This window comes from Acanthopagrus latus, chromosome 1, assembly GCF_904848185.1.
Source record: "Acanthopagrus latus isolate v.2019 chromosome 1, fAcaLat1.1, whole genome shotgun sequence".
NCBI lineage: Eukaryota > Metazoa > Chordata > Actinopteri > Spariformes > Sparidae > Acanthopagrus > Acanthopagrus latus.
Window position 1 is genome coordinate 29,857,586 of NC_051039.1, and position 27,242 is coordinate 29,884,827.

At 42.0% G+C, this 27,242-nt stretch overlaps 1 protein-coding gene across 1 annotated transcript in view; it reads right to left on the reverse strand.

Moving 5' to 3' along the window:
- sorcs3 (sortilin related VPS10 domain containing receptor 3) overlaps positions 1-25,611 on the reverse strand; it is a 238,433-nt gene extending 212,822 nt beyond the window's left edge. The window contains exon 1 of the mRNA XM_037115465.1: positions 24,823-25,611. Within this exon, the coding sequence (XP_036971360.1) occupies positions 24,823-25,500 (678 nt within the window). The 5' untranslated portion in view covers positions 25,501-25,611. The remainder of the gene's footprint in view (positions 1-24,822) is intronic.
- Between the last annotated feature and the right edge of the window lie 1,631 nt (positions 25,612-27,242).

Sequence of the window (27,242 nt, forward strand, 5' to 3'; positions counted from 1 at the left end):
AACATTTGTCACCCACGCATCACATGTTCAAAGATGTCGGATTTTGCATTCTGATTTCCACTACAAATTCTGTACAGTATCAGCACTTAAGGGTTTACATGGATGTATAAATGTGACACTGCAAGCACTAGTCAGTAAACACAGCAACTGATGAATATTTTTATTTTTTACTTTCAGACAGTGGGAGTTATTTTGGGCATCTTGGGTTCAGTTTATTTTCTGCATAGTCACTGTTAGGTGACACAGTTGAATAATCAGGACAAAAGACGCAACCACAGTAGAAAATACATGGCTCTTTGATGAACATTGACCAAGGCATAATCACTTAAGGAATGAAGTCAAATCCAAGAAAAATTTAATTGGCAATCAGAAATTTTGTTGTGTCCACCAATTCCAGACCTCTGAATCAAACACATTTCTGTATTTCTAATAGAACAAAGTAACAGAATGGATAAAGCAGGACAATTCACAGGGATTACTAATGTCAACTAGAAGCTAAAGGTTAGGTCTTGGAGCAACGTGATGAAACATTTAGCATGCAGAGTTTAACATTTCGAACTATAGATTTTCCTATAGTTTCTCTTAAATTAGATGCTAGCTTGACTCTGTGCAAATATAACAAAATCTTAACTATAAAATAAGCACACTAAGTCAATTTTGGAATTTGAATTAAGCAATTACTGCAGTTATTTGTTTTGCAGAGGAGGTTCATGGGTATTTTTGTTTTGGTCAAGTCAGCTAGAGAATGGATGATGATATATAGTGTATATTTTTCAACTTTTTTTGTGCGCATTCTCTCTTCTAATTCCCTTTCCTTGGCTGTCTTGATACAAGCTGATTCTGAGAGAAATGCACTCGTATTCCAATGTACCTGTACTAACCTCTATCTGTGGGATCATAAAGAAAAAAGCAGTGAAACAGATAAATAAAGCATGATTTCATGATTGTTTCACAGTGGTTATGTTTTGTAAAAAAAAAAAAAAAAAAATCTGGTATATGAGTAAATGAAGTAATAATGATGCTTATGTTTTGTTCCAGAGGAAAAGATGAATTGCAGCTCAAACAGCAGTTTCATATCTGTGCCAGGGAGGCATGGCAGCCATCCTCTTGGAGCCTGACCATTTTAATGCAGTCCTCTAATTGATCAGCATTCATTCCTCATCCACACTGGATTTACTAAGACACAGCCAGCGGCTGCCATAGGGCTGCCAGACCTAAAGAGAAATGGCCGGAGGAGCTCCGCCATCCACCATCCACAGTGGGAGGTTCCAGACGCCGTCACCACACAGGCTGTTTACTAATCAAGATTTACGCTGTTTGTTTGTGTATATCAATAAATCACTTCTGAGTGCATGTGAATGACCGTGAATCTCAAACAGGAGTAGGTCTCTAATTGCATCCCATAGGGCTGAGGCAAATATATATACCATGATTCTACCTCCCAGGGTTTAAAATTAGACTATGGGGGAACAAATGGATTGTTTTTAATTGCTATATAACCATAGCTTCAAGTGAGATTTTCATTTTTAGGCAGTCTTGATGGCAGGGAGAGATCATCCTGAGTGCCAGAGGCAAGACTGTGGATTCATCAGCGTTGTATTAAACTGTTGTTTGATGTCAGTGTTTTGAGAAAGCTAATTTCTTCCAAGTCCCTGTTGAGAGAAAAAAAAGAGGTGTCTTCTAACTCAAGGATGAAATGATCCAACAACTAAACTAAATGTGCCTCGAAAGACATCGTCCTTGAAATCGGGTGAAATGTGACATTCCCTGAGGTTTAGCCGACACCTTTTTAGGATGGATGGAAGCGAATATTATATGTGTCTAATAGAGAGAAAGATATCCTGCCAAGGTCACAAAGTGGTACCAAGATATCTGTAATAGCCAGAAGGACCCTTAGAAGAGAGGAGGAGGTGCAGGAGCTGAGGAGATGGTTTAAGTTCCTGTCCTTGGGGAAATCTCCATCCATCTGGGGAGTCGCTGAAAGCGCAGCCAATTCACATGCTCTAACAGGCTCTTAATTTGGGGAAACATATGCCACCACTTAGGCCTTTTGGAATCTGTTCACATAGTAGAAATTGGTTGTTATGGTGGACATTAGCTGGTGGACTAGATGAGGCATAAATAATGTTATTTAAAAGTGACACACATATCACCCTCCTGAACGCACTTTCTCTTGTCTTTACCTCAATTAATGTAGAGTATTTACACTGTATTACTGCCTATGACACTAAGTTTTGGATACAACAATATTGCATTTTAAAGACCGCTATTTAAAGTGATAATGTCTAATGATTTTTATCTCAATATATACCTGTTTTTTTTGCTGAATGAGGTAACACAGTGATGGTTGAATATATGACCCACTGATGAAAGCTCTTGCATTTGCTATAATACCAAACATGTACACTTTGTGTTGGTGGCGACTTTCCCAGAACATATCACAAGTGGCGCACAGTTAGTGACGTGTTCAACCAGCAGCGGTTGGTCGGCCAGATAGAGTCGGTGGTTTGCATCATAATGACTAGAATAAGTTTGCTTAATGTTAGACAATGAGTAAGTATGGTATAAATACTAGTGTATACTAGGGTTGGGCAGATGGCTAACAGTCGTGGACTACTAATCCCTGACCATCAGAACATAACAACTCCCCACTAGAGAGCACAATCAAGTGGTGTGTCCCCTCAGAGTTGCCGTAGGGCAAGAATTGTTGTGCTATGCATGAGAGGAAATGAAAGAAGCGTGTTGCTGCTCATAGCACTAACATTACATCTCCGTGTCCATTGTGTTGTTTTCTTATTTAACCAGCTCAGTTAGGCAAATCCAAGACACTCAGTTACATTTGTGGCAGCAGTGTTAATTTTCCTGCGGGCAAGTGTTTCTCTCAGTGTTTTAAAGCAGTTTTCTTAGCTCAGCTTCCTTGACTAGTCAGCCAACATTGTTTTACAGCATATGAAGCTGAACTAAGCTAAGTAACGGACATGTGGTGCGGAGAGAAGGACTCTTTTAAATCTGGCACAGGGATGTTTGTCGGTGGTAGCAGGAGAGTTTCCTCTGCAGGGTGAGACAGTTGGAGATTCATGTCAGAGCAACGGTTACACAGCGGCAGCTACAGTGGTGAGCTAATACACAACTGCTGCCTTACAACACTGAGGGGACACGCTGGCTCAGATTCATAAACAACAATGTCATCGTTCATCACAATGTTTCACTTTAAACATCGTCATATGCCAAGTCAGCCCAACCCTATGTATATAATGTTACTTTCATAGCAACCATTTTGTATTCAGTCAGTAGTTAGTGTTATAATTACTCCCTCAGCAGACGTCATCTCCTTTTTGCTTTCATGTGGTGTTGTTATGGAGGCGTGGCAAAGCTGCCAACTGGCTGACATCATACAGGGGACACTGAGGCTCTGGGAAGCAGTGAGGTCCAAAAATACACCTGCAATTGCCGCTTACAGAAATCTTAGAGATTGCCTATTTAAGTACATATAATCCATGATAGAAAATGCCCTTTGTTTCTATATTTGGGGATTCAATTCATAAAGTATTAGTGAGACAAATCCCTTTATGTTCCATGAAACCACAGAATCTTTGGTGATGAAAGCACTCAGATCTCTTACTTACGTAAATGAAATAGAAATACCACAATACACAACATGGAACGTGGCAATGTGTTGTTGGCTTAGGGAGTTACAGCTCTCTTCAGGGATGGAACAATCCTGGTGGTCACTGAACCCCTGACACAAGCTCTTCCTCTTTGAAGACACACATTTCCTGTGGTTCTCACACAGTCATTATCTGTCCAAGCTCTCTCTGCAGCACACTGGTCTGAATAGGGCTAACATCTTAACATGGATTATTCACACCCAGCCACTGAAGCGCTAACGCCACAGTGTCAACTTTGCAGTTTACTCTTTGCAGTTGCCACGAGACTTAACTCCATCCTACTGCTACACAGCACAGTAGTGGGAGAAGTTTTCTACTACAGTGGCAGCCCCAGAGGGAGCACAGAAACATGTGGAGTGGGCTCTTTCAGTAATTTCAGTCCCAGCCCCCACCATGCACATGAGTGCCCGAGGAGCAGATACAGTCCGAATCGTGAATCCACCCACACCTCATGTCACTCTCCGTAACACAGGAACTGTGAGCATGCCGTCTACACAACATACATGTGCACAGGGTATTTGATATCCCTACATTCCTTTTTGCACCTATTTCAGCGTGCTTCCAGTCACGTTCCCACAGTAATGAGCTATTGTCTCGTCTCAGTGTTTCATCTAAGGTTTGAGTATGAGTGGGAGCTTTGGCATGTTGGCACGCTCTTTGTCTGCCTCCTGATAGAACACTTTCCACTCGGCTGAATTACCCACTCCATGATGACTCGATGCAGCAGAGCAAAAAATGACGCTCCCCAGACTCCCGCGTATTCAGATTCTTTCAAATGGATTCCTCAGGCCCCCCTCATGCTGCAGACCAAGGCGGCAGCAGGAATATAGCCTGTTATGGATCAAGGCTCTTTGATATCCAGCTGATAAGAAAATATCAACTCCGACTGGATTCTTTTTTTTATAGATCTCTGTGTACGACAGAATGCGTGTGCATGCATGTACGCACGCGTGTGAAAGACGCGCACTGAATTTGATAGCAAACCGTTAAAATGTTTGAGACGCAACCGACTACATGCTCAAAATTAAAATGCTGAAATCTCCTCTTGCTGAGGCATTGTTCCATCCTCATTAAGTCTCCGAACATGTTAATGGATGACTCTGGAAATTCAGTTCATTTGAGGATATAACCGTCATTAGAATGAATGAAATTACAAGTTAACTGTAGTGAGAAATGAAATCGTTCTATGACCAAGCAGAATAACAGGAACGATTTTAATTTAGATTACTTGAATTCCATTTTTTTTTTTTTTTTTTTTTTTGCATAACTGGGTACGTACAAAATAATTCATTCAATTGTTTTACTTCTGTTGTGACACTCTATGTGTCATTGATTTGTTTGACCCATCACCTGTCTCCCTCTCCTATCAACACTGTAATGCTCTGGGTGCCCGTCACTCGGTGCGTGGGCAGGGGAGCAGAGACCACACTTCCCCTGATCTCTGAACTTGTGTTGACAACTCAGCCGCTTCAAGTTGCAGGGGTCGCTCATGGCATGGGGATGACATGAGAAGTAATATCACGGGAATACACTGAAGGGCTGCTGCCGAGTATATATTGACATTCTATCCACAGGAAAATAAGACATGACAGACAGTGTCCTAAACATGCTGATATTGTTCTGCTGTTCACGCTTATGTATATTTATTGTGGATGTGGCTGAAACATCGCATCAACAACACAACTGAACGCTGTAACCTTTCCACAACAATAGATCTGCAAGGTCCAGTATTCTATGATGAACTTGTTGCTGCAACGAAACAGAGGAATCATCATGTATGTGTTTGAATGTCATGCGCCATCTTTGTCACATCATCTCACCTCATCTCTTTCCTCTTGAGTGACGGGAAGCAAAGCACGAAGGTCATGAAAGAAGCCTCTAAAAATAAAAACAGCCCAGAGATAGTCAAGTGATGAATTCCACATCTGGGGCCCAATGGTACAAGGACAGAATCCCACCAGAACTTTTTGTCCTGTGTATGCCTGCAGATCTAGTCACCCGCCACCTTGATAATTAGCAACCATGTAAATCAAAAGCTTGGCTGTAGTTAGTTGCACATGACATGCTGCTTGGAGAACATGTGCATATGCATAATGTTTGTTTTGATGTATTATGTTTGATTATTGCCTATATAAAAAAGTAAAAGATGATTTTCTATGAATCCATGAATCATTCTTCAACCAGCAGTTTAGAAAATACTCCAGATATCAGGGGGGCCAGGACAAACATCCTCTGTAAAGTATGAATGTTCCAACATGTTCCAATGCATCAAAAACGTCAGCTTGGTCAGCTCTTGCATTAGTTTTACATAGATAGATAGATAGATAGATAGATAGATAGATAGATAGATAGATAGATAGATAGATAGATAGATAGATACTTTATTGATCCCGGAGGAAATTCAACATGTGAACAGTTCCACAGTGAAGTTAGCAATAATACATAATTTGCAACGTCCAGTGACCCTTTCGAAATAAAGGTTCCATGGTCGTGTTACCAATAACACGTGACCAGTTAGACTTTCAAACAAAGCCTGCTGACAAACACTTAGTATCACAAACTGTGAATGTTTATAACATTATGAAACAGTTTGGTTAGGTTAAGACAGCACAGCTACCCAGTATGTTTTAGAAAAAAATCATTCTAAAAATTAACAAATCACTCTTTACTCTCAGTCACAACCACTGCAGGAGGATTTGTAATGTTTTGGAAGCAGATAACTATGATCATCATTTCCTAGTAACTGCACTCTTTCATTTTGAAAGTCTCGTGAGAGTAGTTTCGCTTTCCAGGCAGCTACCCCTGGTGCAGTCAATGGGAGAGTGGAGCCACGGAGTTTTTTGACCTCTAGCTGTCGAACGATTCTCGTTTTAGTAATTATAACTTTTGGAATCGATCATTTTTCTGTACCACATTTTTCATGTTTCACTTTTTGTCAAAGTAAACTGCACCAGCATTGCACAACAAACAGATTTGTTGTGTAATGCTGGAAGTTTGGGGCTGATAATGGTGTCATAAACCACAACATTAAATTGTGTGTCCATCTGTGGAGTATCGAGACAACCAACGCCGTCATGATCAGAGGGGAAAATTATAAAGGTTAGTTTACACACCTCTGGCTTCATGTGACCACTGCATCCCCAGGCATATACTTCTAAGCACTGGCTTCACATGAATTCCCTCTGTCAGTGATGGCTAAAACTAAAGCTCCTTAAACACAGAGATAGGCTGCAGAAGCGAAGAATCTTTACTAGCCGGATTATCTCCCTTGTAGCAGCCTGCTCTACAAATGCTTTTCTATCTGGTAAACCATGTAGCTCTAAATTCAATTAGGGCCACATAAACATTTTCATGTGTGGCAAGTGAGCTGTGAAAGGGCAGCAAACAGGCTCAGGCTGCAGCTGGGAGACACGAGCAGGGCTTCAGAGGAACGGCGGAGGGAAGAGATTTGAGATGCTGCAGGAGATGCGCTGTAATATTTAGCATGCGCTGAACTTGCCGCTTTGTGAGAGTCCAAGAGCGTGGCTGTGTCTCTTTATCACTCAGCGGATGTCTGCTACTGTCATGTTTCCATCCATCTATCTGACTCTGTATGCCTCCCCCCGCCCCCTCCACCCACCCCCGCCTGCTCTCGTCTCACACAAACATAGACAGACAGACACAGAGCAAACTCCGTGTTTATTAATTTCAATCCCAATCACAGAATCTTTTCATCTGCCAGATAGCGTGACATCCGCGCAGGATTTGTCCAGTGGCATCAATCCAGCTACACTTACACAACATGCAGCACGTTCGTCTTTTAGATAGGAGGTGTATCGAAGCCGTACACGGCTCAATGTGGCCGCAGCTCTGTAGTAAGGCTAATGAATGATCAGCGGTCTCTCCCTCTCGCTCCACTTCCTCCTCCTGTCCTGTCCTGCAGCTCATATTACAGCTCATTATTCTTTAGGCTACCCACTCCCTCTAGTGATGGACAAAGGCACTGCCTGAGGAGCAGCCGGCAGGCAGGCAGGCGGCAAATGTGGGACCACGGGAGTGAGAGGAAGAGTCAGCCTCCTCGCTACAGGCTGGATGGCGTGCCAGACTGCCGGTGGGAAACACAGTGGCGGACTGTGAGGAACACTTGTGTGACAAGAGCGCAGAGCAGTCACTTCCGCATAAAAACGACCGACCGAGTGCAAATGTTATACTCGGTTTCAGGAAGTGTGGTGGTCTAAAGTGCTAAGAGGCGCAAGTAAACAAAAAGAGCGCGGGCAACAAGCAGAGGGAAGACAAATACACACAGATGCACACAAATCCACTTGATTAAACTGCTCTCCGCTGTGAAAAAGCATGTTCATTTGTATTTAAGTGGCGCAACGTGATAATTACCTGGGCTGGGTTTCTTCAAAGCAGCGTGCTACTCTGTGGGTTCCCAACAAGGCCTAGTTTCCCTCGGTCCCCCCCTTCCCTCATCCATCTCACTGGTCTGGATGATGTAGCGATGCCTTCACTCGTGGCCCTACCTCAGCGAATGTTAATAATCATACACAGCTTCCACTTTCCTATTTATATTCCCAGCACTTATCAGTGGAATATCGTCCTCGAAAGATAAACCCTGTGAGCAAGAAAGATTCTGTATCCGTGTGTTCAGAAGGACTAGTCCACTTATGAATTGCCGAATTTATAGATACATTATGAGTATAATAGGTCACTGCACAGCTGCAAGTGCTGAGCAAATTACTAGGTGAGTCAGAATTGAATGTGCTCAAGTGAAAAGAACTCATAAAATAAAGTTGCTACCGAGTGCTCTCCATGCAACAAATCACTGCTTCAATTTGAGTTGTCTCATTTAAATTCCATTATGTCTTTACACTTTGTGTCATGTTTAAAATCAGACAGGCACTGGAATGAGATCTGTCCCCTTCAAGATAATTGATCCAGCCAGAGTCTGGGCAGACCACACGGTGGAAATGGGGCATTATTTATAATTCATAAATTTTTATATAACTGACTTACTTCTGAAGATTACACAATGACATATCCATTGTTAAAGACAAGAGCCGTGGTCAACCAGACTACACTTGTAGGCAGTGTTACGTTGAAGGCGAGATAAGATGAACAGACATGATAAAATACCCACCATGTCTGATATCTGAGACATGCTCGGCAGTTTATTGTCAAATCACTGCAGTGGCACTGTGTGTTTAGTGATGATTCCGGGTGTTTCCAGAGTAAATATTATCCCACTGAAGTTGGCATTTTACAGGTTTGGTCCATTTTTTTTATTTATTTTTTTTCTGTTGTGATTCTGCTTATCTCCCCGTTGAAAAGGTCAAGCTCTGGGATAGTGTGTGATAATTAAAAGGGCTTTGGCATATGGCCACCATCACTAACATGCTGTGAGAGTCAACGGGAGCCCTCTGTACCTCGTGGGGAAAGAATTGAAAAAAAAAAAAAAAAACATCATTGTGGATGGGAATACACCTCTCAGCTATATGGAAGATGTAGTGTTGGGTTAAGTTCAGCTAATGCTCATCTGAAAAAAATTCCCATCTTCCGGCGGCTGCCTGTACGTCTCAAAAGTCCTAAAATGCATCAAATATCCTGCAATTCAGAAACGGTTATAGCTATAATAACTATATTTCAAGGTTCAAAAGTAGTGTGACTTAAAGCATCTCAGAAAGATACTGCAACTAAAAAGGAAGCACCTGACACAAATGGACAGCAGGAGGATCTATCAACTGCAGCGCAACAAGAGCAAGAGGACGGGCTGACCAAGAAAGAGGCAGTCGAGGATCTGCTCTCCGGCAAAATTCAAGCATTAAAGACTATGACAGAATCCTGAAAAGTGGCAGTTACTAAATGTGGACAGGTTATCATTCATCAAGCTGAGGCAACTTATATGAGAGCAGTTAAACTTGACATGGGAAGCCTCCAGAATGATGTACTAAGCCTCCGCTAGACATTCGCTGAGATGGAGGATAGGTCGCGGTTATGCGACATCCAACTGGTGGGCTTAGCTGAGTCAACAGAGGGTGAAAACGCCATTTTAGTTTTCTGCAAGAAAATCTACCGTTGTGAAGCTCCTTTCTTGCACGTGTGAGGATGGATATTCAACAGGCATATACCAGACACCACCCAGGACAAGGCCAACCCTCCCTGGATGCTCTTCTACCAACTATTACGTTACTAGGACAGAGAGGAAATTCACAACAGAGTCGGAGCTTCTCTCCATAGTGTCTACACACAAGACAACAACAAGGGCCAGTCTGTAACATCTAGGCTCCTGATTTTCCCAGACTACAGCAACAAAACTGCCCAGAGGAGGAGCGCCTTTGACACAGTGAGAAACCAGATCGCTAACAGAGGTCTGTGCCCGTTTCTGAGATATCCAGCAGCCCTGAAAGTAAAAATACAACAGGACGGTACGGCTCTTTGAAAACGCAGCAGATGCTGACAAGTTTGTGTCTACACTTGACCAGTCTCTGCAGGCAGCGCCCCACAATCTATTGAAATCTAGGGAAGCCAGTGTAGAGATCTAGGATGCGATGCGATTCAATTTTTTCTGGCTTTTGTTCGGACTCGAGCAGCAGCATTCTGAATCAGCTGTGGCTGTCTGATGGATTTATTTTAGAGAGTCCTGTAAAGACGCTGTTACAGTCGTCGAGTCTGCTGAAGATAAATGCATGGACAAGCTTTTCCAAATTCTGGCGAAAAAAGAATTCTTTTAATCCTGGATATATTCTTGCTGACTTTTATAATGGTCTTGGTGTGGCTGCCAATAGACACAAAGTAGTCTCTATCATTTTGATTTAAACCAATTTAGTGCTGTACCAGAGAATCCCACCCAGTTTTTCCGGTCGGCCCAGTAGTATATCATGGTCGACTGTGTCAAACACAGCACTGAGATCCAGTGATACTAAGACAGAACATTTGCCACTGTCTGTGTTTAAGTGAATGTCACTGAGGATCTTGACAAGAGTGGTCTCAGAGCTGTGATGTGGTCGAAATCCTGACTGGAAGACATCAGAACAATAATCATTCATTACTACAAGCCTGCTCCATTTTGATTTACAGTAACTTTAAATCATGTGTGGAAAAAAAAAAAAAAATATGGGCACAGTGCCTAGATCAGCGTAGACCTTCTTTATTTCATAGACCTTTATCTTGAAATGTTTCTGATAACTATACTGACTCGCACTAGAGATGTGTGTTATAGTTGAAACCACAGTTAGTAGAGTTTTATTATAATTTTTACTATTTTTCTGTCTAATCTAAGAGGAAACCTTTCATCTTTTGCGGATGGAATATTTTGTTCTGGTTTTGATGTGTTTGTCGCCAACGCCCTGCTGTTCATATGGAGACTGTTATATCACTTTTTTTTTTTTATTTGGTGTGTGAAAGCTGTATGTGGTATTCTTCTGTGTACATGATTACACAAGCTCAACTATAATGAACCCTTTACTGTGATGTTGTGGAATGTCCAGGATCTAAACTCACAGATTAAATGCAGTATTTGGAATTTCTTAAACGTAAGCAGATTTCAATTGATTGATCTCTGGTTCGGGAAATCCAATGGTGTTCATAGATTTCAGAATAGGTCGTGTTGCTTACTCTTCTTCAGTGGCTTGGTCAAAAGGAGTTGCTATTATACTGGACAGCCAACTAGGTTGTCACGGTGCTGCTGGTACAGTGCTGTGTGCTGTTCTGCTTTTCTCTGTTTTCCCCTGTCTGCCTTCTTTTCCCTGTGCGTGTGGTTTACAACGCCTCAAAATAAAACGTGTTCACTTTGCCAGCTCTGTCTCTGGTCTCTGCACCTGGGTTCTCACAAACCCAAATGCAACATAGGTGTTAGTATCGATAGTTCAGGTAAAGCTGATGCTGAAAGATTAGCATATTGTATTAAAATAAACAACTCAAATATTTGTTTCGTCATACTTCTTGTCCATGACCCAAAGTTCTCTACTATGCTTTCTTATATTTTTCTAGACTTGTCTAGACTTGTCTTTTTCTAAACTTATGGTCGGGAGTGACTTTAATCAGGTGTGTGACATAAATGTGGACAAATCAACAAGTGTTACACTAACGGAAAGCCAGAAATGTTCTTGTAGCATAAACAAATGTATTTCTGATGTACACATTATTGTCCCACAGTGTCTCTGTAATCCATTGACTAGGAATTATACCCTTTTTTCCCCAGGCATACATACGTAAAACATGTATTATATAATTGTTTTTCCTCACTTGAACTTGAAATTAGCACCACTGCTATAATTAATATTATTATATCAGACCACACCCCAGTGATTTATAATTTTCAAATGCTGCAGAGCTCCCATACTCATACACACAGGTGGCATTACATTACATTACTCCAGAATTCACAGTTCTTGAAACTGAAAAAATAACATTAAAACATTCTTAGAAATTGATTCAGAGACAGCAACATCTCTCCAAACACTTTGGGAAACTACCAAACGCTTTATAAAGAGAGAATCCATCTCATTTGCCTCAATTAAAGGCATCCAGAAATCTCAGAATCACACAGTTAGAAAGTAAAAAAAAATTGAATTAAATGATTTGCTTAGGATGAAAGCTGAGTTCATAATCCATGGTACTAAAGTCACATATTACAACCAAAATGAATGCTCAAGTACACTTCTAGCTGCCATGATAAAACAAGAGGAATGATGTTGGGCAGCTGTGGCTCAGGGGTGGAGCCAGTGTCTTATCAGACGGTAGCAAGTTTGATTCCCCTGCATGTAAATCTCTCCTTGTTCCCCTGAATATCTACTTTTACATGCTTTGGTTTAAATATAACCAAATAATATGATATGTGTTGCACCTAAACTATGAGAAATTCAAACTGGACATTTCAGTCAATATCTAGAAGACGGTGGTCGGCACAACTGCTCATATTTTCTTCATGTTTGATAAAGAAATATAAACAGAAGTATACATCTGAATGGACATTAGTTTTTAACTATACAATCATTCTTGTTTTCTGTGTTACACAGTGGTCAGGCTTACAGCAATTACACTACTTGTCCACCGTCACCATCATCATTCTGTTTTTTTAAAAAGTCACTCTGACGATGGATCCTGTGACTACAAACTTCAGGAGGTGCCCAGTCGCAGTGGCAGTGACCCAGGGGCTGCCAGTGTGAGATCCCTTGCATAAAAGAAGCTAAATTCTTCTCCCTTCACATTTTAGTCATTTGATTCATTTCAGTTGTCAAAAATGTTAATATATTCAGGTTTATATTGTCCTTAAACCACTGGAAAACACAGAAGCCAAAAAGTGTCACAGTGGCTGTTTATTTTTCACTGTAGCCTGAAGGTATATGACAGACCAGGAATAAAACTGAGCAGCATTGATTGAAAAGGCCCACCATCAGTCTCTCTATGACAGGACTGGGGCAGCACAGTGGCTACCTTCACTGAGAATTATTGGGATTTAGAAGGTTTAAGCTTCTTCTGTGGGGAAGCAGAAGCACTAGGAGGTGTCAAGTTCCAGATGACTATATGCACTTTTGTTCAATATGAAACAGCAATATGAGTGAATATTCAAGAGGCTCTCCTCACTACAACTACAACAGAAAGGTGATAAAGCTCCACATTAAAAAAGAACAAGCCCTCGATGATGCTGCCTTTTATGTGCTGCTCTCAGCACGACGAGCCACACTGCAGAAAATCACTGTGCTGTTGATGCAGGCAAAAAAAAGAGGCTTGCAAGCTGGGGCACGTAAAAAGTGTCAGACTAGGGGTGTTTATTTAGTTACATGCCTGTTACCACTCATTACTCAACATTATTGCTTGTATTCAGCACAACTAAACTCAAGACACACAGACTGAAGCGCAGGAACAAACAGAGGAAGTGGTAAAATGAGCGATCAGGTATGTGGGGCCACTTGCAGGATGACTTTATTACAGCAGCAAGAAAAAGACATGTTATTTAACAGTCAAGGTGAACGTAAAGTGAAGGTTTTTATTTTCATTACGTGTTTGCCGTGTGTGATTATGTCCATTTGCAGACTGTTGTTCCTACAGCGTTATGGATTTCTACTTTTTATTTAGATGCAGCAAACAAATTACCCACTGGGGAAATGAATGAAGACAGAACTTCTTGAGCTTGAGCTCCGATCCTTGCCTCTTTGGTTAAATTAGCCAAAGCTGACAACTCCTAATTCACTGTGCTTCATTTGGTTTTCATGTGTTAGTGGCAGCTCACATCCATTAGTGGAAGCACATTAAAGCACACAGAATATGTAGGCAAATGCATAAACACCCTCACATTCGCACATAGCGCACATCTTGGCCATTGATCAGTACAAATGTGACAGCAAGAGACAAGTACAGTCTAATTTCCAGAATCTTGCAGTCAAACCTGGCAACAAACAGCGAATGACAAACGCATCCCTTACCATCTCTACAGACAGAAACACACTGGCCAGCAACAGAGAGCGACAGCCTTCATCTGTACATTAGCTACACAAACTTGATTACAGGTGGCGACAGCTTGTTGTCTGTTAGATCAAGGTGCCAACTCTCAAACACGCTCAAAAACAGTTATCAGCTGTACCAACATATCAGACAAATATCATTTGGCAGATACTTTCCCTGTGATTGTTGAAAGAGTGAGCGGAAAAATGGAAACTCCTGTAGCATAATCAACAGCAACAGTGTTGCGAAAAATGCTATTTCTGTCTACTACTAAAACAATCTACTCAACGTCCACTCATTTGCCTCTTCTTCTCCTCTTGTTGGTTTTATTGTATTCACCAGCAGAGGAATACACAATTGTCAAGAAACCTACTATTTCATACTTTTAGTAATTAATAATTGTTAGCAGAGTGAAGTCGGATCCTCTGGACTGTGGTGGAAGGTCTGACCTCATTTCTTCAAAAAGAAATAAACAGTCCAACAAGCAGCATTTAACAACTTCAACAAATCTTCCACAGGCTTGTATAGACAACCAAGAAAGATGGGCAAGGTCTCATCTTTTACCTCATGTCACGTTAAACTTATAGAAAAACAATCAATACATGTGAGAATTGTCACCCTTTTAAAATTCCAGCCTGACAGCTTGACTCAACTTCACAAGAGTCCACGTGTTCCGTAGCTTTCCAACATACCACCACGTCAGGTCACACGATGTTTTCATTGTTGTTGTTGAAGTAAACGGAATATTAGGGACATCGTCATCATGCAGTCTAATACACCAACACCCCAACCTGAAGCCTTAACTTCTACTGTTAAATTTAATCAGACAACTAACACCTTAAATACTAATATTCACATAAGCAGGTATTAGTTGCATTGCATTGCAAATCATATACTTGAGTGCATTCCTTTATGAGTGTTTACCTGGTGTCACCTCAATGCAGCGAACATGAGGGGACCTTCACACTGGCCTGTCATACTCTGTAGATTACAGTATCTTTTTTCTAAGCAGGCTCATGTGAAGGCACTGTACGTTCTGTTCCAGTGGAAGATCCACGCTCGCGGAAAACACCAATAAAAGTGCACAAGGATTAATAATTCATCAATATCCATGACCACTCACACTGCCTTTTATAAGGCAGACTTATATTAGTACCTTACCTGTCAAGCAGTTCAAACAACCCTTATTGCGTCATTAAAATTTTAAAAGCAGCTCAGCGTGGAGGCTGGGTAAATAAGAGACAATTACTGTGTTTGATAGAAATGTAATGCAGTCCCCTTTCAAAAGAAGTGAGCGCAGACCTTGGGGGGGGAGGAAAATGACTTATAGCTGGTTGAGGGATGATTTATTTAAAAGGCACTTTTCAAGCCGAGTTCCACGCCGCATACTATGGACGGTCAGGAGTTCAGTCACGTATGGTGGCTGCTTAAGTATTTTGGGCAGCTTGAGAGGGGCATTAACAGGAAATAGAAATCCAAAATCATGAGCATCTATCTCCCACTGGCATCAGTGAAAGACACTTACACAATCTGTTTGGTAATGGTGGGGGGGGGGAGGGTGTTTAAGCAGGTTATTAGCATTAAAATCCAAATAGAAATAAAGAAGCGGACCTGATTGTAAAGTTAATGCAGCGTGGACCCGTTTTACAGCCACTTTCAATCTCTCATAGATAAACCAGTAGATCACTTTAATTAGACAATGTGTTAATTGACTGCAGGTCCCGGGGTGAGATGTGTCAACACTAGTCCCCATCAGTGACAGCCTCCTCCAGGCACGACACCACTCACTCCAACCCAGAGTGAGACGTGATACTGAGAATGATTGAGGGCGCGTGTGTGTGTGTGTGTGTGTGTGGGCATGTTAGTGTCTGTCTGTTATTCTTTTTTTTTCTTTTTTTTCTACATGAACATGCAACTCTGTGTCTGCCCGTTTGCATGTGAACAAGTGTGTTTCCAGATCCCTATGATTTTGTGACCTAGTGAATATACTGCATATTAATGCGTGGGAGGGACGGGGCCAGCTGAAGGAGGACAGGGAGAAGGAGCACAAAGCAAATAGAGAGCAAGGCAGGGAGAGAGAAACACAGCATGCGGTCTAGCGCTTCACCGTGGTCCGACATCATTACGTGCTCATCGCCTGGCCGCTCTCCATGGCTTGCCTGCGTTTGGGAAATGGCAGATCACATCAGCATTACATAGTATTGCACTTGGCTCTGGAAAAAAGAAAAAAAAAAAAAAAAAAGGTGGAGAAGGTCAAGATGCACTGTGCCTCTGGGATTTGGAAGATTCAAACTGAAAGCTCAATATTCCTCAAGTCAATCTATAGGTGTTCAAACTGTGCCCAGCAAGAGGATGACAATGGGAAGACGCAGGCGAGGTGGTACCCAGCATTCACTGGGCACCCAAGATAGAGAAGAGGCATTTAATAGAATAGAAATGAAGCTAAATTAAATCTGACACTGGGGTGTACCAATGTAATTAACACACACATTCTCCACACTCTCTTCTTCCGACCCCACACTCTTTCTCGCACACATATAATGTCAGCACCCTTGTACTGCCGAACAGGATCAGTGGCCAAGCGTATGATTATCCTCAACTCTCTGAAGTCGTTGCGAGGTGGCTTCCATCAGCGCCTCAGCCAACGTGGCAATCATACAGGAAACATAATGAGGCCATTAAGTTTGGCGAACGCAGCCTTAAAGCCTCTTGTCCAACCGGCTGGTTTTCAGCCGTGCACGTGCTCATACCTTCAAAGCTTTTAGCAGCCTGATGTGAACAGAGATCAGCAGCATGCCGCAGCAGCAGGTGCAATGCATTCTGATTGGATGGCTTTCTGAATGGCATCATTAATGTGATAGCGTTTCTGTGCCGAGCGCTAAGGAGAGTTTTAACATTATGTGACACGTTTAAGTGCATCTGGTGACCTTTAACAGAGGTTATAAATTTTGTCTTGAATTGTGCTGACCCAGTTAACTTCAGGTGAAAGGGAAGAGCTGGATTTTTGAACGCCATATGAGTTAGTCTGATGTTTTTTATAAGGAGTCTGCTAGATACTCACGCATTTGTACAAAGATCAATTAAATGTGATCTTCAAACCCTAGTGACAGGAAACAGGAAATTGTACAGTTTAACAGCAAACTCTCTCTAAAAAGGATTTAACTGCACTGAAACAGTAAACTTATTGGGAAATTAATAACTAGAAATGACCTCAAGCATCTTTTTTTCTGTAGTATAATTATTAATAATTATAATTAAGTTACACAGAAAAAAATGTTTTTATATCAGCTGGTGCTGCACAACAAATCCACTGCCCATAAAATCAGCCAACCAATACACCTTTTTTCACGGGATTTCACCAATGAAACTGTGTTGTTGCACTGTGACTGTGAGTGCATGTGTTGCAGCAGTGCCCCCCCCCCCCGCGGACAAAACCTTTGTCGGCAAATGTCGGTTTTGATTCTGCAAGGCTGAAATTATCTCTACGTGTTCGGATATCAAGAAAAGCAAATACGGCCTACAAAACAAAATGTGAGTAATCCTACACATGCAATGTTGAATGCTCAGACATACAGTGGAAGCATTTGGTGACGTAACATGCTTTCAAAACCACACTGCACGGAATCGAGAGGTCAAGAGAGAACCTCAGTCCAGCCCCGAGTGTTCAGTTACTGCAGCCAAGTGTTAAAGCACCGGAGGCCAGTCAAAATGGATTCTCCGTTCATGTTTCGTGACACATGGCTTCTCGCCACGACATCATACTTTCTCTGTAAGAAACAAAAGACGGGAAACAAATTTGTAGACACTAATTAGAGGAGGGGGGAGGAGGAGGAGAGATCAGGGACAAAGAAGAGATAAGGCCCGCTGGAAGGGCTACATTATTTATGATATTCTCATTTTTATCCCCTCTTTCTTCTTTCAGAACAGAGGGCCACCAGGGTAGCTAGAGAGAGAAGAAAAGAAACAACTTTATAATGTATTACCATCAGTAATTTAGGCTGAGGGGTGAGATGGGTTGATGGAAAGTTTGCCGGAACAAGACCTGCCTCTACATCCTAAATCATACCCCCTCGCTGCAGAGACCACAGTTGGAAATGCTACACACGGCTCTGTCCTTGTCGCTGGTTCTCTGGCCTCTTTCTACGCTATGGCTGGTGCATGTAATGACCACAACATGCAAATAGCAGCAAGTCGGTTAGATCGAGTATTCTACAACAACGTGTTTGTAGGATTTCGGACTCTTTCAGAAATAGAATCATTAATCAACTCCTGTTTCTGAAGGAAAAATGTGAGTATTGTATTTGCTTTACATGCCAGAAATTTACGTGCTTCTGCTGCATGACTTTTTTTTTTTTTTTCCCTCCACATATTGCCCATTGGAGTCGGCATGTGTTCTCAAAAAGGGATTTGGGGATTTCAAACACACACAGCTCTATTTATGACTTGCCAGATACAGCTGACCTGTCTCTGCATGTGTTCTCACTTTAAAGAGTCTAGTTTGGAGTTTGGAGTCTAGCCTATACCCGAGCCGTCTTATGTTAATTTCCTCTCAAAGCTGACAACAGACCGAACAGATGAAGGGACATCAAAGACGGCGCCTTGTGCCGTAGTTGGTGAAAAAACCTCTAAGAGTGTACGTATAATGTTCATCGGACGACAAGCCGATGCCCGGTCCAGAGCTACAGACTAAATATGCTGATGTTTATGGTCACAGTTTTCTTAGGGGAGCAAATTCATTGTGATTATGCTGTCGGGAGGAAATCTCAAGGTTCCCTTAGAAGAGATGAATGTTCTAAGATCACACTATAAAAAAAAAAAACGCACGGCCTAAGCTATCCATTTTGTGTTCGAGCTGTCAGTCACAATGCCATTATGCTCATGTCTGCTGAGGTTGGGGGGGGGTTACACAGCCTCGAAGATACTTCAGGAACAAACGTGTCACTTTGCTGAAGGTATGCTTCATTGGAATTATGCCTATGAATATAATAAATGACAGTTTGTCTCAACATTGCTACCTCTACGTTCTCGGTTGATATCTAAAGTTAGGGCTTGGACAGAACCTGTGCGACCCTGAAGCACATGACACGAAGACACATGCAACAACAGACAGAGAGAGGTAGGGCAGCGGGGGCAGAGACAGCAAGTTGGACAGGTACAGAGAGAAAGTGAGAGTGCATTAGCCTTGTGTACATGCCTCAGAGGACACACCATTCCCCCACAGGGAACCCACAGCAGCGTCAAAGTCTCCCAGAGGTAGTCACAGTACAGGACGCAGCCAGCCAGTCTGGCTGAAATAAGACTGATAGAAAAAAAAAATCTCTAGACCAAAGAGGTTCATGGTGGATGTCACAACCAAAAAAAATAAATAAATAAATAAAAAAACAGCACACCAGTCAGCCTGCTGAGTTCATTAACATTTATATCTAGTCATCTAGTCCAGAAGACTGAAATGGTTGAACACAGGGTGTTCAGTATTCAAATTTAAGGTCAGTGGAAGAGCGCAAATACCACCAAGCAATAAGTCTTTCAGTCAGTCCAGATGGGTAACAAGTTCTCCAACCTAAGCGTTGTCATTGCCTTCTAAAACGGACTTATGTGGGCATTTTCTGAAGGATGGCTGGAAAAGAAAAAAATGAGAATTGCTTAGTTGAGGTTGGGGAAAAATTGCATACATGGTGTAAACCAGGGATCTTAAACCGCTGACCCTGGGTCACGTTCATCAAAAATTCATCCACAGAGTAAAACGGCGGTCATTTTTTGGCATTTGTAGACAAAGGATCATGTTTTAAATATGTCTGGGAGTAGTTTTATTCAGTCTGTGGGAGTAATGGACAGGAAGGAGCTGTTTGATGAACAGCTGCAGGTGACAGGATGCACACGTCCAACTCATCAGAGCGGCAGCAACTCCTTTTCCCTCATTAATGTTATCAGGTTACTTGTTATGAGTTGAAATCCCACATATTGCCAAACAGGCGCGTTAGCCTTTCGCTTTGACACCGATCCTCTGCCATCATCTTGTCAATCAGCTCTCCTAACTCTCTCCACGCTAAATGTTAAATATGACACCTGTCATGCTGCAACACTGTTGCCAGACCCAATAGACGCCTTCGGTTGTAACGTCTGTCATTGAACTATTGATTTATTAAAAAGCAAATCTATGTGTGTATGTATGTGTATATGTATGCACGTACAGTATGTATGTGCATGTGTATATGTGTGTGTATATATATATATATATATATATATATATATATATATATATATATATATATATATATATATATATATATATATGTATGTTTTTTTTTCTTTCTCCTTCTTTCTCTTTCTCATTCCTTCTCACCCCTTTTCTCCTTTAGTCTCCCCACCACTAAGAAGCCATACTCTGGTCTGCACACATAAAAACATATCACTGCCACTCTTACAAATATCCAAACATACACTTCATTCACATACTGTTATATGACATTGTTATGTCATGTTATTGTCTGTATTATCTGACTGTGTTTGTGTGACCGTGTGACCATTTTGTCTTCCTTGTTGTTTAATGTCATTGCTGTTGTTATTGTTGTGTTCTGTGTGCACGTGATTGGTTTGTAAGTGTTATCACCAATACAATAAAAAAAAAAAATAAAAAAAAGCTAAACCAAGGTCGGGGCAGTAATGTTAACGGTGTAAGCCCAACCCACATTCTAACATTGGAATAAAAGACTACCACAGTAAGCCAAGCGCAAGGTTTAAATTAGTTATTTATTAGGAAATAAGATTTGCAATGTTAAAGACTAAAGTGCATAAAGTTACTTCTGTCTTCTCATTTCTCTTGTTAAATATGACAAAAATATGAGCTAAAGGTGCTGCCAGGTGTCTGGCCAGAAATAAAGTACAACTGTGTGTCATTTGTTGGTTCAGTGCAAGGTTTCAGTAAGTAATTAAACAGTAGGTAAAAAAAACAAAAGGTTTGCATTGACTAATGAATAATGATAAAAATGTATCCAAGCTGCTGTTTTAATCATTATTTTAATAAATGGGGGGGGGGGGGGGGTCATAAACCAAAGTCGACTGTTGGTAGAAAACAGGATGCAAACAAAACTGGAAACTATGTGGTAATTGCTCAAGATTGGACAATTGTTGTTATGGTCAAGATGAGGGGAACATTGAGCTCAAGGTTAAAAGACACAAACACAGACTTAAGGTTAGCAGATGAGATACTGTCATCTCTAACCTTTACAATGCAGTGTCCTCCAGTGTTCCACTTTGACACAAGAGGCGGCTCCTTGGTTAAGGTCAGTGAACAATCATGGTTATAGTTGAAAAAAGTGCTGGGTCTTGGGGGAGTTGTTGTCAAGGACTTTAACTGTTAAGGTGTGTGTTCGATTGTGGTCATAGTTAAAAATAAACCAATGTTGACTTTTTTTTTTTGTTTCCTGTAGGTTGCAGGAAAAAAGAAAAATATCATCATCAAACAAGCATCATCGTGGTCAGAAGAACATCTTAGTGAGGAATACTTTTAAAATAAGAATTATACCAGGGGTTTTCCTGATATTTTAGACCAAAGCCCTCTTAAGCTGACATAGACACAGAGCAGGAAGCCCCTAATTCTTACAGAATATTGTATAAAACAATGTTGCATATTCAGCTGGATGTACAATCACATGTAGGGTGACCTACAGTGCCGTGTTTAAAACAAGTCAGCAGCACTTGTAGCATGGCTACATGGCTATGTGTTAAGCACATTAGCCTCAGCTTCTGATATTTGTTTCTGAGGTGTAGAGTATATCAGACTGAGAAACCTTATAAAACAATTCAATGTGGCTCACAAGAATATCCATACACCTGGGATAATGATATAGATAACTGGCCAAATTGGTTTCAATACATACATATATGATTAGGTACTGACAGATTGAGGTTATGGTTGGGTTACCTTGCTTGCTTTTGAATTAATCTTTGACAAAATTAAATAAATAAAATGGGGTTGTGAGCTGCCTGTTGAAGACCCAGAAAACTGTATGTTTCAGGTAATACTGTGGTCAAGGTGAAACAATCCAATGTCGACTACTGAGATTGGATGGAAATGTATTCTTCCTTCGTAAGACATTTGCAGCATAATAACACTGTCACACTAATGTTGCATCATCATTTACTTTATTTATATGTTGTTTTGCATGCTTTGCTTTTGTTGTGGATAAGCGGAAGCCTTGAAACAGGCAGGAGACACTGGGGGGGTTTCCTGTACAATGTATGCCTCCGACTGGTATTTTGTTCTATGGTGTGGGTGCTAACCACCAAATCATAAAGATGCCTCAGGTGCTTTGAAGTGTCAGCCTGTTCACAGTCCCAGTGAAATACAGCAGCCTGGTTAGTTGCTCTACTTTCCTTCCAGAGAATAGGGTTTGTGTCCCGTTTATGACCAATCGCCAGGCGTGATTTTGTTTTAATGTATTTTGCAGAAAGAAGAAAGAAAGTTAACGTACGCATGTGACAAAGCTTACGTGACTTACATTTGTGAAAGAACGATCTTTTCCTGAGCTTAACCAAGTCCAAAGGTAATGATTTTGTATGTGATGATATGAAAACAGCGAACTGTATATTATTGCTAATGTAACTGTGCTTCTTGTGCAAAAGTGACAGCAGAAAGGGAAGCAGAGCGTCATAGTTTGAAGCTCAGGGCCACTGACCAGGCTGCCACATTTGAGGGCAGTCTGAAGTCCAGTCAGGTGAAAAATGAAATCCACAAAATGTTCACGGGGCAGTGAACGTACAGTCAAGATTGAGATGGTCATTCTCTAACTTGACTCCTACTGCAGTTAAGTTAGAGAACTTTAAGCTCAATTTCTTTGACCTACCGCTCCATTCATCACCAGAACAAGCACCGGTGGCAAATGAAGATTAAGTGGCAGATCTCCTCTCGCGAGGCCACGCCTGGCTTTCTCTCCGCGCTGCCACGGAGGAAGACTTTAAATAAGAGGCCATCTCCATCTTCAAGATAATTGTTAAAGATTTAAAGCTGAAGGGCAGCGCTATTCAATAACCTCCTCATCCTCTCCATCCAGCACAAACTCATAAGGTCACACACACACACATACATAACTACACACACACACACACAAACATGCTCCCCGCACAGCGCCTCAGTCTTCACTGCGGGTTAAAAAACAAGTTCATACACCGTGTCATAATCAGCTCAGACAAGACTGAATATGTGGGATTTTTATTTTTTTTTCCAAATGGAATAAAGCGTGGGGAGCAGCCACAACAACAAATTAAGCCTGTGAAAGCACAAAGAAGAGCCCATCGGCTCCATGTGAGCTTACACGGTTGTGTAAATTACTTTGATTCATTTCGTCTCATTATTCTCTTCCTATGAGGGTCCTCTTGTGCAAGAGAGGCTGCATTTTCATCCTATTCATAGCAGAGAGGCCCTGAATATGGTCAGTGCCATTTAAGAGGCGAATAAGTGGAACTTCATGGCGGGTTAAAGCGCCAGGTTGATCCTGCGTTTCAGGTGGACAGTGAAGTTGTGACATTCAAAAGATGTAATAATATGTATGATGTAAAAGATGTAATAATAATCGGTTCATTTTGATGATTTACGAGTCTTAAATTGAGCATCTAGTAACATTCTTTTTGAATGTTCTTTCATAAATGTGGTAAATAAATGTTCAAAGTTATTTTGAATGATAAACTGAGTGGTGAGAATAAAACAAACCAAAAAAAAAAAAACAAAAAACATGTTTACCTCAATTGTACGTCGGTACTGCCATGAGCCTACATCATTCAGTGCGGCGTCTGAGTCATTAGGCGCCACTGATACATGGAGGCACATATCTTCTCTTTAGGACTAATGCAGATGGGGCTGGGCCCCAAACATCAAACACTGAACAACCCCCCTTTTGGAAAGACTGTTGAAATGCATCCAGTGCTGACTACTTCTTATTTGCAGTATAAACACTATATTACACCTCACTGCTAGTCACCTTTTTTTATTTGAAAGAGCCAGAGAGAGAACGACAGTCATAGAAACCAATTTAATTCACCCGTTTATCCAGGTATCCAGTTCAGTAGATCTAAAAATTCCAGGGACGCATGGGCAGTCCTACAGAGAAGACATTTAACAATCTAAAGAATTTAAGGCCTTATTGGAGATTTAGTAATAATTTATGACTCCCTACTTCCCCAATCAATTAGTTTGGATGAAAAGCCCCGCATCATCTGGGAGGAATGAATCATGCATTAGCATATCTCAAATTCGCTGCAAATAAATCATAAATATATATATATTTTTTTTTTTCCAACACTGGGGCTATAAATCACGAAATAGCCTCCAAATGCACGACTTACAGACCGTGCACAAAAAAAGGGCAGTAGCATGTTCGGGCAATGTCATAAAAATAGCACAAGGAACGCTCTCACCGAGAGGAGTTTCGTGCGTAATTGCTGGGTGAGTCAAAGGTCGCGGCCGAATACAATTCACAGTCGCTGCACAAGTCTGGCATTTAGGGAACTGTGTGCGTCGGTGCGCATCTGTAGTTTCCAGTGCACCTGTTAACAGTGAACCACAACTCAGCGGCACGACAGAGCACCGGCTCTCTGCTCTGTGCGTCACGGAGCGTGTGCTCCCAGCTGCTGGAAATACGCCGCTCTCTGCCAAGAGTTCACGTCAAATGGAGGAGATTATGTGGAGTGAACACTATCTATAAAAACAAACAAACAATTAATGGTCACTCACGCTGCTGTTTTGCCCAGACCAGTAGACCACCGCGTGGTTATGCGCAGAGTCCCCCGTTAGAGCGAAGGTGCTGCTGGTGAGCCTTGGCTCATCCTGCCGGTTATTCCCTCTCCCTTCGTCCCTGTTCCATCTGAACTCGGACCTCCCCTGCCTGTGTGCGTCCAACAACGAGCCCCGATCCTCGGAAGCGTCCGCATCCACGCCGGTCCACCCGTTCACGCCGAACTCAGCAAACTCGGGACCGCTTCTTCTCGCCCTCCGGAGCGCAGCATCCTCACCCTGCTCGGGGTGCCCCGCATTATCACTGCCTTGATGATATTCCTCATCGGACCCCGGTGCGTCTCCCTTTGCGCTAACTCCATCCAAACTGATATCTAGAGGCAACTGGGGGACATCCTCGACAGGAACGCCTGTCTCGTGCTCGTCGTCCACTCCATTATTTTGGTCGGTAACCCCGAGTTGCCTGAACTCTACTCGGATGCTTTTCAGAGTGCTCGGCTGCTCCGTCGGCTCAGCGCGCACCCCCAGCTGCAAATTCTCCAGGTGAAGTTGAACTGGCGACGGGCAAGATGCGCAAGTTATCTCCGCCTTGGTATTTTGCAGGGTATGAGCGGCTATCATCAGCCAGATACTCAGAGATAAGTGCAAACCTGGGCAGAAGCCAGCCCAAGTCTCCATCGCTGACAGAGATTTTAGGGGGTGAAGGACCGTTGGAGACCTTATCCGACACCTAAACTCCCTTCGTTCAGGTCGATATGGAATAACTGACGACTCGATTGTCCGCCTGGTTGTTTTGGGGCGGGGGGCGGGGGGGATAAAAGTGCTCTTCAGCGAAACTGTTCACGTCCAAGGATCTTTGGTCGGGAAAGCCACCACACAGGAGGGAGGAGCTGTATCGCAGCCAGCTGCCGAGTGTGCGCCCGGAAGAGACAGTTAGAGAGAGAGACACAGACACAGACAGAGGGAGAGAGAGAGAGAGAGAGAGAGAGAGAGAGAGAGAGAGAGAGAGAGAGAGAGAGAGAGAGGGAGGGAGGGAGAGGAGTTGTCCGTGGTGCTGAGCCTTCTCCTGTTCTAGAAATACTTTATATTTTAGCAACGCAAAAAGTGTTTACATAAATATATATGAATGTATATATACATATATAAAATAGATATAAAATATTCCAACTGTCTAATATGCTTTTATTCATACTTTTTCCCTGCAGTTTTTTTTTTTTAATTGAATTTACCAGTATAAGCTGTGATATCTTACATTTATCAATAGTGACACAGTTGTCGAATGGATAAATAATACAGCTGAATTTTCATGACCCCGGACGCCAGAATGAATGGCGCTAACATACTTACCTGCAAAACCACAGGTAAGATAAAACTGTTTCTGTTTCTCTATGGGTTTTTTGTTTTTTGTTGTATGTGTTTTTCTCTGCCATGCATATGGTTTGGTTAGGTTAGGTTTAGGCACCAAAAAAATGTGGTCAGGGTTAGGAAAACATGCTTGGCTACAACAGCTGGAGATGACATGAGGTCCACTGAAGAACATCTGGCTTTGTCTCCAAAAAACGGCCAGAAATGTACTCATAGTTTCCTTAAAAGTATTGTGGTTTACACTGAAATGCTTAAACACAGCCTCAAACTGCACCTGCTTGGCAGCCTCGTCTCCTATGACATGTACAAATGTTAAAGTATCTGGTGTTTGCAGAAATGTTTACTGCTGTCATTTGTTCTGGAGCATTGGCTGCTTGTTCTCATAAAAATGACAAATGGTCTCATAATGTGTAGCGCGCTCTTTGTAGAATTCAACATGCTAACGTGACTTTTTTGTTTCTTTTCTTTTTTTCATCATTCTGTTCAAAAAGCCCTGTGACATTTAACTACATTACCAAAAAAACGTGCCAAACCACACTGTCTCCTAGGGATATTTGAGGCTAACATACTTAATATGATGGTTCAATAAGCTTGAGTTGAGAATAACACATTCTAACATTTATATTTGTGGCTTTGTGGATTCCGTCAGTATAGTCTGTACATCAACAACATGCTAATTTCTCACGATGACACCAAACATCGTGTAAAGCAAAAGCAGCTCCCTCACTGTAAGAACACCCGGTCAGTTCTACCAGTGCGGGAAAAAAGAGAGGAAAAAAACACGGCGCTGTTGCACAAGGAACCCCCCGGGGGGCAGGACACTCACTGATGGATTGGGAAGAATTGGCAGGGAGTTGCACCACTCCTAAGGGGAAGTAAAGCAGTGCCTTGAGGCAAATGAGAGAGAGCGAGGGGAGGGAGTGCTGGGATACAGTGCTGCGAGCATCAAGGACTTAATGCGCCATTCCATCAAGGATGGAAGGTGGTGTGCATGTGTGTGTGTTGTGGCTGTGAGAGAGAGCTGTGTATATATGAATGTGTTGGGCCTCAATGCC